Source organism: Sinohyriopsis cumingii, chromosome 5 (assembly GCF_028554795.1).
Source record: "Sinohyriopsis cumingii isolate HCF-2022 chromosome 5, ASM2855479v2, whole genome shotgun sequence".
Classification (NCBI taxonomy): Eukaryota; Metazoa; Mollusca; class Bivalvia; order Unionida; family Unionidae; genus Sinohyriopsis; species Sinohyriopsis cumingii.
In genome coordinates, this window is record NC_142965.1 from 135,647,598 (window position 1) to 135,665,601 (window position 18,004).

At 35.5% G+C, this 18,004-nt stretch overlaps 2 protein-coding genes across 3 annotated transcripts in view; both read left to right on the forward strand.

The window, feature by feature from the left end:
* Positions 1-2,280, forward strand: part of LOC149800295 (uncharacterized) — a 288,953-nt gene extending 286,673 nt beyond the window's left edge. Inside the window, exon 5 of the mRNA XM_089957213.1 lies at positions 2,169-2,280. The gene's annotated coding sequence lies outside the window, so the exon portion shown is untranslated. The remainder of the gene's footprint in view (positions 1-2,168) is intronic.
* Positions 2,281-6,087: 3,807 nt separating this feature from the next.
* LOC149800301 (uncharacterized) overlaps positions 6,088-18,004 on the forward strand; it is a 31,743-nt gene continuing 19,826 nt past the window's right edge. For both annotated transcript variants that reach the window (XR_016420954.1, XM_089957214.1), the window contains exons 1-5: positions 6,088-6,181; positions 7,558-7,618; positions 8,977-9,074; positions 13,722-14,046; positions 14,725-15,082. Coding sequence is in view for 1 of the 2 variants with exons in the window: in XM_089957214.1 (XP_089813340.1) it covers positions 13,734-14,046; positions 14,725-15,082 (671 nt within the window). In the remaining variant the exon portion in view is untranslated. The remainder of the gene's footprint in view (positions 6,182-7,557; positions 7,619-8,976; positions 9,075-13,721; positions 14,047-14,724; positions 15,083-18,004) is intronic.

The window sequence follows — 18,004 nt, forward strand, 5'->3', positions numbered from 1 at the left end:
TGACATGAATAATTTAGACTGGTTCGACTCCAGCTTTGGAGAATTGTATAACTATTGTTTCCAGGCTGGCAAATTCTACTGTGAAGATCCGCATTTTCATCCTTCATCAGTGAGTACTGGGTATTGTGGTCCATCAGTCCTATATAATACTGAAAAATAAGGATCAAGTCCTTTATTTATGTCATGGTATTAGCCAAGACAGATGAGACACAATACCCATTGTTTATATGTGAGCACGACGCTCAAAAGTGAAGCCTTTAAAGTAGAATTGTCAATCACTCCGTTTAAAAACAACAGTTACGAACTCTCCGAAGCCGTAGCCCCTCAAACGAAAATTATGCAGTTCACAAATGTCTCACGAATCACATCATACGAATCCAACCTAAGCGCAAAGTAACATAAACATTCCTGACACACACTGCCGTTGCAAGTTCCAGCAGGACAACAATAATGAATAAGAACAAAGTCACCCTCACCACCAGCTTTGTGGGATCTTCATCACTGTACTTATCATATTATTAAGGTACTAATTTGTTAATTTTTCAATATTATTATTTGGATGTTTCTCTGACAACATGTATGTCATCTATGCACCTATATTACACTCAAGTCTACATCCTATTACGCTCACCCTCACGTGACCCTCACATTAATTTGCCATTTATAAAATTGGATTCTTAATTTGGTTTGTTTATTTGTTTGCTTGGCTTTGTGAATTGTACCTCTAAATGAGACAAACGTATATACATTTGTTGAGAAAGGTACTTGGTCATTCTGAATATATCATCTCAGATTAGGTCATTCTTACAAACGTAGTCCAACTTTTTTCAGCCCAATGAAACAATTATTGTCATCTTTCTGTGGCTGATGATTCGTCTACCCATCGGGTATGTTACATTGCAACCAGGTAACATTGCATATTCTTCGGACGGACAATTCGTAAATTAACTTCAAGATATTTGTGTGATTTGGTAACCTTATAGCTAGCATCCAAGTACTGAAGAAAAGGTAGTATACTACCACTAGGACGTCAACACACACACACACACACACACACACACACACACACACACACATATATATATATATATATATATATATATATATATATATATATATATATATATATATATATAGTTAAGAGTTGAAAGAGCTCGGACTAGTTAGATACTAGTTGTGCAATGTTCGTTGTCAGTTTATGTCATCGATTTGTATTCTTAGTGTGTGTGTGTGTGTGTGTGTATGTGTCTGTGTCTGTATGTGTGTGTATTATTTCAATGCATTGCAACCATCATATTTAATAAATTTAGTTCAATCAAACTTTGTTTCCTCCGTGGCCGTAGTTGCAAATGGACTGGGTTATGTTGCACTATCGATTGACTGTGATGAAAGTGGAATACAGTTGTGCGTGCATGCGAATGTATTATATCTTCATTTTCGAAAGCGCTTGCTTTGGTCAAGGTTTCTGTCACAAGGTTCTATATAGAAATTCGGAGCTTAACTAGGAGCTGCTTATTTACAAGCATTCCATCCTAATTAGAAAAAAGCCACTGTGACCCATATTTCATGTTGTACTATGATTAAATTGTGTGTTCACTTTTTCAGTCTGTGTGCATCACAGAGTTATCAGGTTAGATGAAAAAGTGCGGTACATACATTTATTAGTACCACGTCTGTAAAACAACAAAAGGTCAATGTGATCTATATTTAAATGTAATATCTTATGCTAAGATTTGATTTAACTAATGACCACACATCTTTCCTGCACCCTCTATATATATTGATATACCTGGAATATTACTTGGTGCATGTATGCATGTATGCATGTATGCATGTATTACAACTTCATAAGACAACCCAGGCACTGCAACCATTATTACAAGCTTCATTGATTTTTGTTGGCCATGTCAAAATAAAAAAAATTAGAGTTTAAAACTGACCGTAAGATAACTGTTGCGCTACCACAAGGAACGTATCGTTAATAACAATTAATATCACATGGACTGCTAAGTCAACGTGTAGATGAAGTGATATTCCTGTGTTATTGCTAAATATAAATACTAGGACTAGTGGACAACATACCGCAGAGACAGTGAGTAGAATATTACCTTAAGAAGTATTGTAAATGTTGGCCAAGACTGGTGTTGACTGATCAAGTTTCATTTCAGTTCTCCGTTGAATATTAGGATGACCATGTAGAAGAAGATATCTGAATCATCCCATATCTGCATTATTCAAAATCTAACAATGAAAACGCTCTGTTGACAACACTTTCACAGGTAGATTAATTCGATCATGTTTTAATTCATTACTCAAGAAATAAATTATAATAAAATAAAAAGATAATATATTGGGATTTACATTAATCTTAGTATACATAATATTACCAGATTCATAATTTGCTCTTAACTATCATTGTCATAAACCATGTGTAATGAGAAATGTAAAATGTTGTTTGTTTATTTTTAGTTACACGAGGAAGAAAATTTTATGTTTAAGTCTTCATTGCTATTTCATATAAAACATATACTTTGCTACTTCTGTAATTAATAAAATATTCTTCATCTTAAAATTAATATTTTTCACAGCATACAATATAAAAAGTTCTTAAATAAATAAATGATAAGAAAAGGATTACATAATGCCAAATGTAATAATTTGCCATTACCTTACCAAAGTAGTTCATAATACACTACTGGGCACATGTGTCGTGCGGAGGCCCCTAGTGGCTGAGTGGTCTAAAACGCTCACCGTTACGGATCACTATCATCTCACCTCTATCTACGTTGGTTCGAGTCTCGGATTCGGCAAATGTGGTTATGTGAGAAAGCTTGCCAGTAGCTTCTCGTGGGTCGGTGTTTTTTCCGGGGGTTTTCCGGGTTCTTCCTCCACCATTAATACTGGCCGCCATGTATAGCCTATCTTGTGCTGAAAAATGGCGTTTAGCCCTACAACAACAACGACAACGTGTCGTGCACGTGAGTGCAGTAACAAGTGTGCATTATCGTAAATTATTGCACTATCCTGACAATGTAAAGTTAACGGAGACAAAAATGAGCATATAATAACAATCATAGGATTAGTTAGACCCTTAGATTGGCTACTGTTGGTTTAAGTATTGATACGATGATGACGTTATTACTTTCATGCAGGACCTTCCCATGAGCGATAAAGAGATACGTAACAGAAACCCCAAACTAGTATTATAACTGTGAATGAATTTGATTTTTAATAACATAACGATTAAGTAAAATAAATTTCAATTTCAATTTTAAGACCTTAATATTTCTTTTTTAGTTTATAGTGGTATAACAGGTCAGTCTCCGAATCGTACAGAAAGTAACTCTCGAATACCGTTATGAGAGTTGTTTGCATCGGCAACTGACAATTTATACCATGATAAACAAAGAAGAAAACAACATAAACTCTTATGTATTTAAATTGTGTTACAAAAATGTGCATTTAGTATTCATATATTGTTATATCTTCAAAAAATTAGATGTTACCCTTTCTCCTTTTAATTAAGTTATTGATTACACTTTTCTGTGCGTGTTGCAGATTTTTGAGAATCTAAATATTATATGATTGATAAAACAAATGCGGAAAAATATGAACACATAAACATAAGCAGCCATGCACATAAAACAAGTAAGAAGTAAAGTAAATGTATATCGGCTTAGCCAACGAATACAATCGCCTTCTAGGAGCTATATTTTACAGCTTTAATAAGCGTATGAATATTCACGTGTGCCAATAAAATGCCAGACGATCTCCGTGTTGCCTACACACAATGAATCACCATTCTAGATTACTGTATACCTCCGCTAGTGAATGTCATAATGTGTTAATATTATCTTTGAAACCATTATGTGATTTAAATTAGTTCGTGGTTATCTCCGGTTTGGAGAAGGAGCAGTTGTCCATATCAGGATCAAATCGATAAACATCTGCTCCGTAGACAAGTGAAGTTATGATTATAAACATTATATGACGCACAATAATCGCATTGTTTTCACACAGTAAGTCATCATACGTGAACTTTGGTGTGTAGATCTGTTTTCCTTTCACAATGCCGATTGTATTCCTTATATTATTAAGAAATGATGTTCGCATTCAAGGATTTGCATATGTATCCTTAGTTTTAATCGAAATGAACATTTAAGCGATTGCAAATCATGTGATTTAATTTGGTTGAATTTCAGGCGCCAAACGAGGCGTCTCTGTCTTTAAACTGTTGAAAATATCTTCATATTCAACAACATATCAGCTGTTATAAGGCTATATTTAGCTACCAAAGAAAAGGAAGCTATAGTAAATATAAGCTTCAGTATACTGAAGTTCATTTGAAACTTTCATCTTCTAACCAAATCTGTATGAAGTCCTAACTTCAAATCTTTCTTTTGGTAATGTAGTGTCCAAGATGTCAAAATGTCTTCTTTCCAAGTCGCTCCGTGTTCATAGAAATAAAAAAAGATTTTTATGCACTGATAATAGGAAAAGATGCAACTTTAGACTAGGCGAATTAATCCTTTCAAAATTGTATTTGTAATGTTAGCTAGGTAATCCCACACGCATGGTATAAATTTCAGGCATCTAGTTCTGTGTAAATCGAGCTCCGTCAATTTTCACTTTAAAATTGTACACTTAACAAGCACCTCAATGGACAAGGGCTGAATTATTAATTAATGTGACTTATAGCATTGAAAATGGTAACAAAGAGAAAATAATACATTTCAATCTTCACATATATGTTTCCTCTTTCTTATCACAAATACATCAAATAAGATTAATTGATCGTTCAATCCAATTTCAAAGGGGTTTTCTAATTTTAATCTAAATATTTGCAATGACGATCACTTTTTTATTATTATAACCATTTTGTTATAAATCTAGGCAAAATGTAAACAAATTAAATAAAAAGTGTTGCATTAATAACGTTATGTTGACATATGAAAGTAGCCTCATCGCAGACTCGAGTTCGAGGAGCTATGTTCAAAAAGTTTACTTCCTCATGACGTTGTGGAGAGTCTGGTAACACAATTTTACAGCTACTTATGTATTTCAAAAGTGATGTTTCTTAATGCATATTCAGTCTATAATAACACATTCAGTGATACATATCATTTACACAGTGTTGGTATAGAAACAAACCTCGATCCGCGTTTGCTCAGGTCACTTGCACAATTATTCATCTCAGATAATTTATTATGCTATTTCTTTACGAGCATAGTTCTAGTTTTAAATCGTGTTCAAATGTGTAAGGTTTTTAAATTAAGCCCCAGCCCCCAATTTGCCCTTGGTTTAATTCCACTATTCGTAAACAAATTTAAATGTAGACAAGATTATGCGTCTTGTCCAATGCGTTAGTTACTTTATGCAACGGGTTTTATAAAGGGATCGTGGGTAAACAGTTTTAATTATCACAACATAAATGTATCTCCAAACCCAGGTATGAAAGTTTAGAATAAATTGTATGTCTTGCATTGGAACCAAAAGACACAATAATTACGATCGTTTAAAAGTGCAGGGATTGGCTCTGCGAATGGGTCAAAGGAATAAATTTCGTCGTAGCCATCTCATATATGCCGAAGGATTCGTGATCCAAACCAATGTCAAATAGATAAACATCTGCTTTGATGTCAAGTGGGGTTAATTTCGGAACAACATGTAACGACCATCGTTCACAATCTGATTACACCGGCAGTATTCATTGCACCACATTAGAGACAGACTCGGCATTCGTCTAGAAAGGTTCGGCTTTTAAAAATAGATATTTCAGTATGGCAATAGTCTTTCCTTTTCAGCTTTAAAGTCTTGTCGTTCTCGAATAGTCGATCTAGTTCAGCATTGGCATATTTAAAGGAATGACCGTTAAATCGTTTAAATCTATACTATAAATTTCGGTCGAAATTAAGTCATGTGCCATACTAGCAAATTATGACTGTACACTATTTGAAATATGCCCGTTTCAGATGATCTAATGTGTATTAATTAAATAGATTATTAATATATCGTTTATCAGTAAGACACCATTGTTAATCTGTATGGACACTATTTTAATGTGCTGTCTTCTAACTGGAAGGGGGTGTAAACTATATTAATCCCATGATCATCTGTCTCATTACACTTTACAGGACGTACTATCACCGGCGCAGAAAGCCAATCATTGCTTTGGGAAAAAGTGAGTATCCATGTGTGCATATAAAGCGCAATGCATAACCGCTATACATTCCTCTCAATGTCTCCACTTTGTATCAAAGAATATTGCATATCAAGTACCTATGGATAAGCAACAATCTTCACTTCATTTGTTATTATTATTATTATTATTATTAAACACCTGATTTAATAATGTCGATTAGTAGATACAGTGACAATACTTCACACTCGCAAATTCAGTAATTGAAAGAAAGGAAACAAATGTTTAATGAAAAATGTGGAAATCTTATATTATTACTACGTAAGACAAAATTACTTTAATTGTTGAAAATTAATAAATCACATTATAAGAAATCGTATTATGCCTTTTTTTCTTCCTTTCATCTTTTAATTCACTTCATTCCTTTTTCGCTGCATTTATTACGATTATGCCTCATGATGTTGGTATTGTCCTTAAACTAGGTTGTATACATTTTGCATATGTGTTTTGGTGGTTATTTCAAATTTGTAATCTGACAGAAAAGCGCCAATAAAACGTAAATTTAAGACAACTCTCTCCACTTTCTAAAACGTCCCATCTATATAGGATATAAACACATATTACGGATCAGAGATTAATGTTGCAACGTATGACATTTTCACACAAGTACAGCGTGTAAGCGCATCCTTTACTTGCCAATGTAAGTGATAATATAAGGAAAATAAATGTTTCTTCTATCATAAATTGGGAGTATAAAAGGTAATTTTGATCCTAAGGATAAATTAACATTCGGCGAAAAAATGTTAAGATAATAATAATAATAATAATAATAATAATAATAATAATAATGTTCAAGATAAAATACACACGATTTTATTAAGTATGTAAAAATATTTTTATTTTGCTAGGCTTTGTTGAAAAGTAGACAGAAGCTATAGTTCAGCGTCGTATATGACAAAAACTCATAAAATTTTAAACGGAATTCAGATGGAATATCCATATGTATTTGCGTATCCAACTTCAACCGTTTCAAGATATCAATAGATATTATTTGTTAAGTCACATCATCTAAGGCAATCATGCTAATGAGTAAAGGTTTTGGTATTAGCGTCACTTATTGAAATGGCTTATATTATAATTACTTATCCATTTGGACTATCTTGCAAACTCACTCATTTTAACTGTCTTTTGAAACATAACTGAGTTTAGTTTTATATGTACCAAATATATATATATATATATATATATATATATATATATATATATATATATATATATATATATATATATTTCGTCATAATGACTAAATACACATTTCACAATGAGAGAGATGGTGGGGAGGGAGAGAGAGAAAGAGAGAATTCATACATGACACATTGGGGTTCATTTCTCAGTTTTTGCAATATTATTTATTTCAGATTCGGCCATGACAGAAGCAGTGCTGAAATATTTCTCCTTCGTTAGTTTAATAGTTTTGAGGTTTCTGGGACAGTTATGTAATATATTAATAACAATTTTGAACAAATTAAACAATTTTAAGAATAAATATATAACAAAATAAATAAATATCAACGGAAAGAAAACGTTTCAATTATATTTACGTGAAATTGTTATTAAATACGTAAATATTCTCTTTTTGATCAATTTTTTCCTTGAAATGTTGATAACAGTGATGGATGTTAACATAACTATTACCTGATATTGTTGTTTAGTTTATGATTCTGTTATATAACTCGGGTTACTTATCCTATCAACCAGTACACTGTCTAACCTGATGTATTGTGTATCCTGCCTAAAGTTGCATTTCTATTTGTCTTTTTAACTCTGTAAGCTGAAGTCGTCTACAGGTGCCTTTTGTTGGTATGTAGTTACAAATACTCTTAAAATCTGTCAATGCGTTGTCTTTTTGCCATTTCGATGGGTTGTTTTACGTTTGTATGTTGGTGCTTGTTCGTTCGTCATTGTCTTTGAGAAGCCAATTGCAATTCAAAAGGTCATGCATCCTTAATAGCGCTTTCATTGACTGGGATGTTTCCAAAGTTTTGTTGTCTTCTTTCCCTAGATTATTTTCTCGAATCTTATTATAGAGATTTGTTTGCTATATGCATTCTTCTGGCATTGCACATGCATGTACTTTGTTATTTTCTCTTGTTTCTTGTACTTGTAGTCGACATGAAAAACACCGATGCTACTTTGTCTATGAGGATATGAAAGAGGTCATTTTTTTGTCTTTATTGACCAGTTTTCTTTCTAGCTATCTGTGTTTTATCTTGTGTTTCATGTCATCAGATTATATTCTATTTTTCAACTTACCTTTCCAAGCTAATGCCATTTCCGGCTGTGCTGCCGAATTGTTGCTCAGTTTCTCTCACATATTCTATGTATACACATTTCCTTTTTCTCGTCTTTGCGATGTTCTTTCATTGTGCATCTATATTGGTATAGCATTTTCAATCTGGATTATGAAAGTCATATTCTTTTATGGAAGAAAAAAAAAATAAGAATTAGTTTTAACTCTCTGTTTCATTTTCTCAGATTCTTTCTCCTTTGCATCTTTTTTGTTTGTCAAAACATGATTCACACCTTCAGTTGATTTATCTTGTTAGACGATTGATGTATATTAGAGTGCTCAAAGCTTGAATATGCACAGTGTCAATGTATATATAGTTTGTTAAATGAGTATTGATGTTATCTATTATGTTTTAGGAAATTTCGAACAATTTGTAGGATAACGTGGTATCCAAAATGATTAAATGATAATAACAAATATGCCACACTCTTAATGTTATTGCTAGCACGCTAAACACTATAAATTAATTACATTCGGATTGTTTTAGCCAATGCTCAAGAAAATGGACAAGAGCCAGTTGCATTTACCTTGGGACAAGAATCTCAGATTACATTTGTTATTGGTTCAACGCTTAGTTTCAGCAAGGTACTTTTCAATATATTTCTTTAACATGCTTTCTTTACAAAGGATACATAACGTGGCATTTTAACCGTTTGTTAACTTGCTATGTAAAAATTTGTATCTTTAAGTTGTATCTATGTAACAATTTGTATATATATATAACCAACACATATCTTCATCTGAAATAAGAACGTCGTTTGCAACTATTGTAAACCAATGGAATCATTCGTAACCATTTCTTTTAAAACTGCAGTTTCGAGATATCAATAACAATATTCATGCGTTTTTAGATGATCGCATGAGTTATATTATATTTTGTTTTGATAATTCAAGATCACGTATTTTGTATAAATATTGAAATGTCTGTCTCTGTCATTTTTCTTTGACTTCCCGATCGTTACTATGTAGATATCTGTTTTACTCTGTATACTAGTATTACGGTGATCATTTCAAGGCCTTACCTTGTTTACAAATCTAGAATATTCCGGAAGCGAACTTCTGACCCATATCCTGGTCAGCAGAATTATACATTCTTCCTTTCAGTTCCATCTGTATAGTTATTTATTGTTGTATTCAGATATAATTTCAAACAATGCATTTATTTACATTATCTATTGGACTATCATCGTGCTCGTTTTAGATTACTGTGTGTTCATTTATATTTTATATTTTTATAATATATCAAAGCTGTAGACAAATCCACCTATTCAAGACTATCAATACATCAGTACATTCAATACTGAAATTCAATCGGAGCCTAATGCACCTTTGGACGTGTGATAGAACTATTAGGATTATTTGGGACTCAATTTAAAATACTGTAAATAGCTCTCAAGTAGTCACTTTCACTATCAAAGAAATAAATGTATCAGTTGAGTTTACAACATGTTGATGGTTTTGGTTCTTTCGGTTACATTGTTTAATAGCTTAAAGTCATAATAAGTGTCTGATTTCACTTCATTCGCCTGCTACTGTAAGCAAGAATAGACGATACTCTCTGCTACTATTGGTCCATAATGAACAGTTACAACTGGCTCCGTCTGGAGAGTATCTTCTGGTGGATAAAGCGGATGAGCAGATGTGCTCATCCATCGGCTGTGAAGGGAGATATTAAGAGCTGTGCTGACAGCGAATGAGGATCAGCTCAAGTGCAATAGGAACTGATGGCCATCATGTGCATCTTGACATGATTCCAGAAGTATCGATAATTTTCCGGCAATGTTCAAACAGGCCCAGAAAATTTAGTCAAGGCTACTATACACAACGTGTCGTCACTCACATCCAGCTCACGCACAAGAACGACACTATTCCCTTTCACCACCAGACACTTTCTATTCCTGCGGCGATGATCGAGCGGCACAGAAGCAGTTGAATATACAATCAGAGCTGTTGATGCAGACCTGCAGTCATGCGGATCAGAATGTAGGGTCGCCTTTCACTGGAGGGAAGTAGCAGTACCTTATAAGCATTTCTATGATCACAATGCTTACCGCCATAGCACGAGGAAGGGGCTAAACTTGCCTGTTTAACATTAACACTTTCATTACACCGTGGCCGATCGGAATGTCATATATAACCGTAGAAAACCAAACATGAATACGAATGTGATGCAACTCACCATTGGTGCCTGGAAGTACGACGCTAATGGACAATACATCAGAACGTAGACCAGAGAGAACCAGAGCCATAATTAGTAGAGAAATGGACAGACAAAAGATTTCGAAAGCACCTTTGAGTGAAACCAAACGTACCGAATTAGGAGCTGATTGCATTTTCTTTGGGAGTGTCAAAGTAGAGAAGTCTAGGGCGGTGTGAAATTAATGTTGGATTTGCCATCAAATCTCAGCTAATTAGCAAGCTTAAAGACCTTCACATGGTCGTGCATGACTGACCGGCAGACAAGTGTTTTATGAAGATCTGCAGGCTCTTACTGCAGAACTACCAAAAAGGCAAGAAATCTCATCAGCCTTTAGACTTCAATTCTAGGGTTGGCACAGATCACCAGACACGGTCAGGTGTCATTGGAAAACATGGAAGTGACAAATGCAACAGCGATGGTCTGCTTCTACTGAGATAATGTGCTGAACATGATCTCCTAATCACGAACATATTATTCCTTTTGCTCAACCTAAATAAGACGTGTTGGATACACCTAAATTCAGGGCTCTAACAACTAACTGATTACTTTACAGTCAGGAGAAGAGACATGCAAGATATCCGAGTGACGAAGGGAAGTACATAATATTGGACTGACCTCAGGCGCATAGATTCCAAACTCAATATTTAGATCCAGTCTAGGAAACGTTCACAAGTAAATAAAATAAATAAAAGGCTAATGTTACCAATTTGAAAAAGTGAATGTTTAACATGCACTTGTTGAAGAATTATGCAGTCAACTGGATACACCCGATACCATCCTCGAGAATGTAAAGGGAAAATCTATATTCCTAAGCCACATTGTGTATTAAACAGCATCTAAATACTCAGTCATACCAAACGTTCACATCACGATTGATTTGGTGAGATCGATAGTGCCAATGGGAAAAATTGGCAACATAAAACCTATCTAGAAGACAGCACTTCATTATCGAAGAAGGCAGCCTTTAAGAATATGTAGATGACTGTCTAATGTAAACCTAAAGAGCTACAGGACCCGTGGTTGGGCATTAAGCAGATGATATTCATTCCTATGAAGACAATAATTATATGAAGCACTTCTATGATGCTTTGAAAACAATCGCCGGAATCAGTGATCACACATGTATCTAATACTGAATGCTGGTTGTGCCACATTGCTCATTGACAAGCAAAAGATGCATTAAAGACGGGAAACAGACTTCACAAACAACCACAGTCAGTGTTCGTCTATTAGCAGTGATGCAATTGATCGAGTGCCCCAAGTGAAAATCAACATGTCTTTGACTGATCCCCCAAAGCTGACTGAAACTTTAAACGCAATCCACCTAAAGTTAAATGGAAAATAGTTGGAGCAGATACTGCGACAGCAGAAGTCTATAAGGTAGGAGGCTTGCACATGGCACTTAAAGTGACTGAACCATTACAATCATGTGGATGATGGTAACGCATTTACACCATTCCCAGGCACCAATGGAGTTAAGCAATGCGGTGTGTTAGCCCCAGTTTTCTTGAGGATTATTTTATTTGCAAAGCTTACAAAAGCCTTTCGTGGCCATGAAACTGGGATCCACATCACATACCGGTCGGAAGCTAGCCAAGCTGTTTAATTTGAGTAGAATACAGACAAAGAAAAAGTAACTCGATGTGACTGTTTCTGATCTCATATTTGCTGATGACTGTTCGCTGAAAGCAAATTCTGAGTCTGATATGCAACACAATACAGACCGTTTCTCTGCAGCTTGTGACAATTTCTGTCTCCAAATTAAAACCAAGAAGTCAAAGGTGATTCACAAACCTGCACTATTATAGTAAATGGCCAAACAATCGAGGCAGTGGACGAGTTCACGTATATCGACATCAAAATGTCACGTACTGTCAACATAAATGATGAAAATCAAAGCTATAATTCTTGCAAACGAAATGCAAATGTGTAGGAGCGTAGGAGTCTCAATCTATAAACAAAATTAAAGGTCTACAAAGTCAATGCATTGTCCAACTTGCCGTATGTTTGGAAACACTGGACGGTGTACAGATGTCATGCGAAGAAGCTGAACCATTCTGGCATAGGCCGTCTTTTGAAACTGAAGGAGGGAAAGCAATTTCAGGGTGGTCAGAAGAAACGCTTTAAAGATTCTCTCAAATCATTTTTGAAACACTTAAATAATGACCTTGAGTCATGGGACGATCTCGCACAATATCGCACCATCTGGCCTGAGTCTTATTCATACCGGAGCTACAGAGTTTGAATGCAGGAGGACTGCATACAGTGGGTAAGACAGAGCAGTGCAAATCTCCGAGAAACGTCACATCATCATTTGATCAGGCAAACACAAGTGGCATCCCATCTTAACTATGACACAGACTGTTCAGGACACAATTTGACCTTGACAGCCATTTACACACTCACAGAAACCACACCGGTCAGTGAGTTCAAACTCCAAGGACGAACAAAAAATGACTTATTTCATGCATGTTTGTCTTAACTAAGTTTCGAATCGCATGCTCTAGATGTACAACAATATAGCATAAGCTATGCTACTAATGGACGTGTATTGAACGTAAGCATTTATAGTATAAAAATCCAGTTTGAAAAGCATGTGTAATCTACCAATATTGGTTGCTGTTTACATAAGACTGTTTAAAAATTATAATGCTTATAGGCATGATTACTGTAATTGATTGAGAATAATAACTATAACAGATGTATCGCTGCTAAATGCTATCATTTTGGTAGCTTTCTGTCTCTTTTTGTCGCTACTAAAAATTTAAGTTGATTATATATTTTAAATCTTCCATTGCACAAAAGCGTCTATTTCAACTATGTCATGCACACACATCGTTGGATATGGAATACAAGTAGGTGATAACTGGTATTGGTCCGGATTAAACTTTCTCCTTACCTGGGGTTTTCACAAGTCACTTTCATGGAATCTTTAAGATTCAGTTGTATGTCTTAAGCCATATATCGTGAAATCGGTTCAACTTTACAAACATCAATCCACTTAAATGCATTATACCTCTTTTTATTTAAAGGTAATAACTCGTATGGGTCCGGATACAGAGTTTTCTTTCCCTGGGGTTTTCACCAGCCCAGCAGACGGAATATATAAGTTTCAGGTGTACGCAATGAATCAGTCGTCTGGTCGAGTTTGGCTTGAACTTACCAAAAATCAAGATCTGGTCGCATCTCTCAACGGCTGGTCTTCCAATGACTTTGCTACGACAGGAAATGCAGTTATACTTTACTTGAACCAAGGAGATGAGGTTTCAGTACAAGCAAATGTTCAAGCAGATGTAAGTTTGTACGGTTCGTCATATGAGCTCAAAACAACGTTTTCTGGAGTTCTAATGGTTGCCGGTGAGTTACATAGATAGCGTTGTATCTAATCAATCCAACAGAATGGTCTCTTGTCTTAAAGGTCTAAAACTCTATGATGTACAACCAAACTTCAACTCTTTAATTTGCACAGACCAAACACTAGAACACCTAATAATATACAGCAAATAAAATTCGTCTCGTTCTCAGATTACTCATTAACGATGAAAAATTCCCAAATGACTCGAAATAAAAACTAGCATGTCTGATTTCAGAAATTAATCTCTTTTTCACAGTCCTGCTTATATTTAACAGTATTTTATTCATGATAAATTGTACTTATCAGAAAGCCTTGGTTGCGTTTGTTCATCCAATTGCTAGTTATGACAATCTTCTTCTTGCTGTATCTGTAACAACGAGTTTTTTTTTCAAATAACATTCAGTATCTGATCTAAAATGAACTAAACTGCCGAAATACAATATTAAAAATTCCCTACCAAAATATTGCCTTTTAGTACATGAAATTTAAGGAAATCCGCAACTCTTTTGCATAATTACCACATATATTTATAATATTTTCAAAAAATAGTTATATTATCTCCAGTATCATTAGCACAATAATACATGCTCTCAGACTGAATAAAATTTTGAATGAATTTTAGTGAAACCGTTGCCAGATGTTTTAAATCTCGTCGTGTAATCCGCATGTTTTATCAACAGCGAATGGTTCTGACACGAGCATTGTATTCTCTGCGACCTTGACCTCACATGAGACTTTTCTTCCGGGATATCCAATTTTGTACGACAAGTTACTACTCAGTCAAGGCAACGGATACAACACCAATACCGGAGTATTCACAGCACGTGTCCCTGGCGTCTATATTTTCCAATATATTTGTTCGCTATCTTTGCTATCAGCGACAGACCGGGCGCAAGCCGGAAACACAGTCATTTTGCAGTTGCATTTGGGTGATTATGTGGCGGTTAAAGCGAAACGAACAAACAAGCTGTTCGGGGAAGCAAAGCAGATATACAGCACGTTTTCTGGGTCCCTTATTGGATCCGATAACATCTTCAGGTACATATATTTCTATTTCATTATGCTAGTGTCTTACACGTGATATTGTATTTTCCCGCTTTTCCAAAACAATAAACTCGGGAACTAAGATATTCTGCCATTCTCTCGGAAGTTTCTAATGACTATGAATGTAATGTGTAATATTATTCATCTCTTTTTTCATCAAGCGTGTCAGTCTTGAGTGTTGGTATTGTTGGTCTTACTTGTGGTGCGTTCTATGGATATCTTATAGAGAAGGCGTTTGCTTCTTTACTGCTTATTTATAATTTCACGATTTTACCAACATTTTCATAAATAACGCAGACTAGTCAGTGTACCTTAGTAGTGAAGGGGGACACCCTAGGGATTAGGGGAGTTCCATGTTAAAAAGGCAATATCCACTCTGGGGCATATAGAAAATTTAACATGGGAGAAAAAGATATCCACTCTGGGGACAAGGGAATTTAACATGGGAGAAAAAAATATATATTCTAGGGACAAGGGGAAATTAACATGGGATTTGTTTTGTTTTTTTTTGTTTTTAAAAAAAGAGGGTTGGCAATTGAAAGTCAATCTCTTTTCGAGACCTATGAGTGGCCCTGAAAAGGGCCTTTGGGTTTCTTCTTCTTCTTCTTCTTCTTCTTCTTCTAACTCCTCAACTTCTTTATCCATCCTCTTATTCTTTCCATCATTCCTTTCTTCTTCTTCTTTTCTGTTTCCGGTATCCAGTCCGGGTGACCCATGGCTCGGAACTTCTTTTGGATTTTTATCCAGTTAGCGTTCAGTTTCTCTAGTTCTTCCTTTTTCTTTCTATTTTCTTCTTCTTTTCTATCTTTTGCCCACCTGTCCTTTATTTTCTCCACTTCTTCATCTATCACCTTTCTCATCTTTTCTTCCCCTTTTTTCAATCTTTCAACACTCCTTTTGACAAAGGGCCACTCTGACCTTTTTTCTATCTCTTCCAAAAACCTTCTTACTTCTTCTACCTTCTCCAGGGCCTCTTTTAATGTTCCCACTCTGACATAAGGGGGATTCATTAGACCTCTCAGTCTCTTCAATTAATCCTTCTATCATCTCCCTGGCTAATTTTAGTTCGTTCACGTAGTGCACACTGGTTCTTAACCTCCAATCTCTTTCAATCCTTTCAACTCCATATTCACCATCCACCATCCAAAAATAAACATGCCTTAAATCATTGAACAGTTGGGACACTTCCATCTTCTTTTTTTGTTCTTTGTAGAATGGTTTGAACGACGAATTATGTGGGTTCTTATAGTGAAAGCGCGGACGTGATGGAAAACATCCCCCAAGACATAAAATTGATATTACCTAGATCATGACCAAACAACGCGCGGATGTGAAGGAAAACATCCCCTACTTTTCTCATTTCATATGATCTACTATCCACATACGTGAACCAGCAATAAACAAACCCCAAATCTACTATTTACCCACGCAAATCATTAAAACTAAATTCATAATCTACTATCTACACAAACGTACGTGAGCGCTTACAAAACCCCATAATCTACCATTCACACAAACCTACTTGATCACTTGCAAACACTAATACATACACTCGCAATTAAAAAAAGAGTCAGTGTTTATATTCACACTACTCTACATACACACAATGGCAAATCGATTGTTATTTCTTTTCTAGAGTATTGGGTAGCCCTGAAAAGGGCTGTTTGTGTTTGAACTCCAGTGACACCTGGTTAATGATAGCACCTTCCAGGCCTGGCACCACACACACATCTTCTTCCCCAGTCTCCTTTTACTTTTTTTCTTGAAAGCGCAGAGGGAGGATGATTGGCTTCAGCACCTCAATCCTCTGTCTCTGGTATCTTGTAAGCCATCCTCTCTCGTATTTTCTTTTCCTCCTCTTCTCTCTGCCTTCTCTCCTCCTCTTCCTTCTTTATTCTTTCCTCTTCTACTATGGCCTCCGCGGCCAGTTCATTTAACAGGCGCCTGACATATTCCAGATGTATCTGGAGTTCAAGAAGTTTGCTTATTCTGGTATTCATTGTCTTGTTAACGAATGAACAGGGTAGCTAGACTGCCCAGTGAGTTTCAATTTATATTGAAAGCGCGGACGTGATGGAAAACATCCCCCTAAAACAAAATTGATCTTACCTAGATCATGACCAAACAACGCGCGGACCTAAAAGAAACACTCACTCACTTTTTATACTGCCTATTGCTAATTTAAAAATTTTCATTAATCACTTCAACATACTATCCACATACGCAAAGCAATCAAACCCCAAATCTACTCTCCCCACACGTCAAACACCCAAAAAACATGATCTTAATCTACTATCCACACAAACGTACGTGAGCACTTACAAACAAACAATCATATACACAAACACATACACTCACACTATAAAAAAGAGTCAGTGTTTATATTCACACTACTCTACAAACACACATTGGCAAATGGATTGTTATTTCTTTTCTAGAGTATTGGGTAGCCCTGAAAAGGGCTGGTTTTTTTTTTTTTTTTTTTTTGCTATGGCAATCTTTTACTTTCTAAGAATGCGACATCCTTTGAGGATAGACTTTCTGACGATAGGTCTGCTTCTTCGGAAAGAGAAGAAGAACTCTTTGGTGTCGATACGACATTCGACAAAGACTCTGTCAGGTTCAGGTTCCTGCTGCTGCTGCTGCTGTTGTTGTTGCTGTTGCAGCTGTCTCTGAAGTCTGTACTTCTCTGTCCATTCTTCTTTCTCCCTGTTCACTTCTGCTCTGAAGAGCTCTTCTATCAGGTCTTCAGTGACTTTTAAAATTCTCACATTCTCTATCTCTTCAGCTTTCGGTATCAGACTGTGTCTGACCCTATGCAAATTCATGTAGGCTTCGTTTAGCTTAGCTAGTTTGGAGCACATCTTCGTAGGAGGATGAGTCGACAATGGATGGTTTGACTGGAAACTGCCCCGG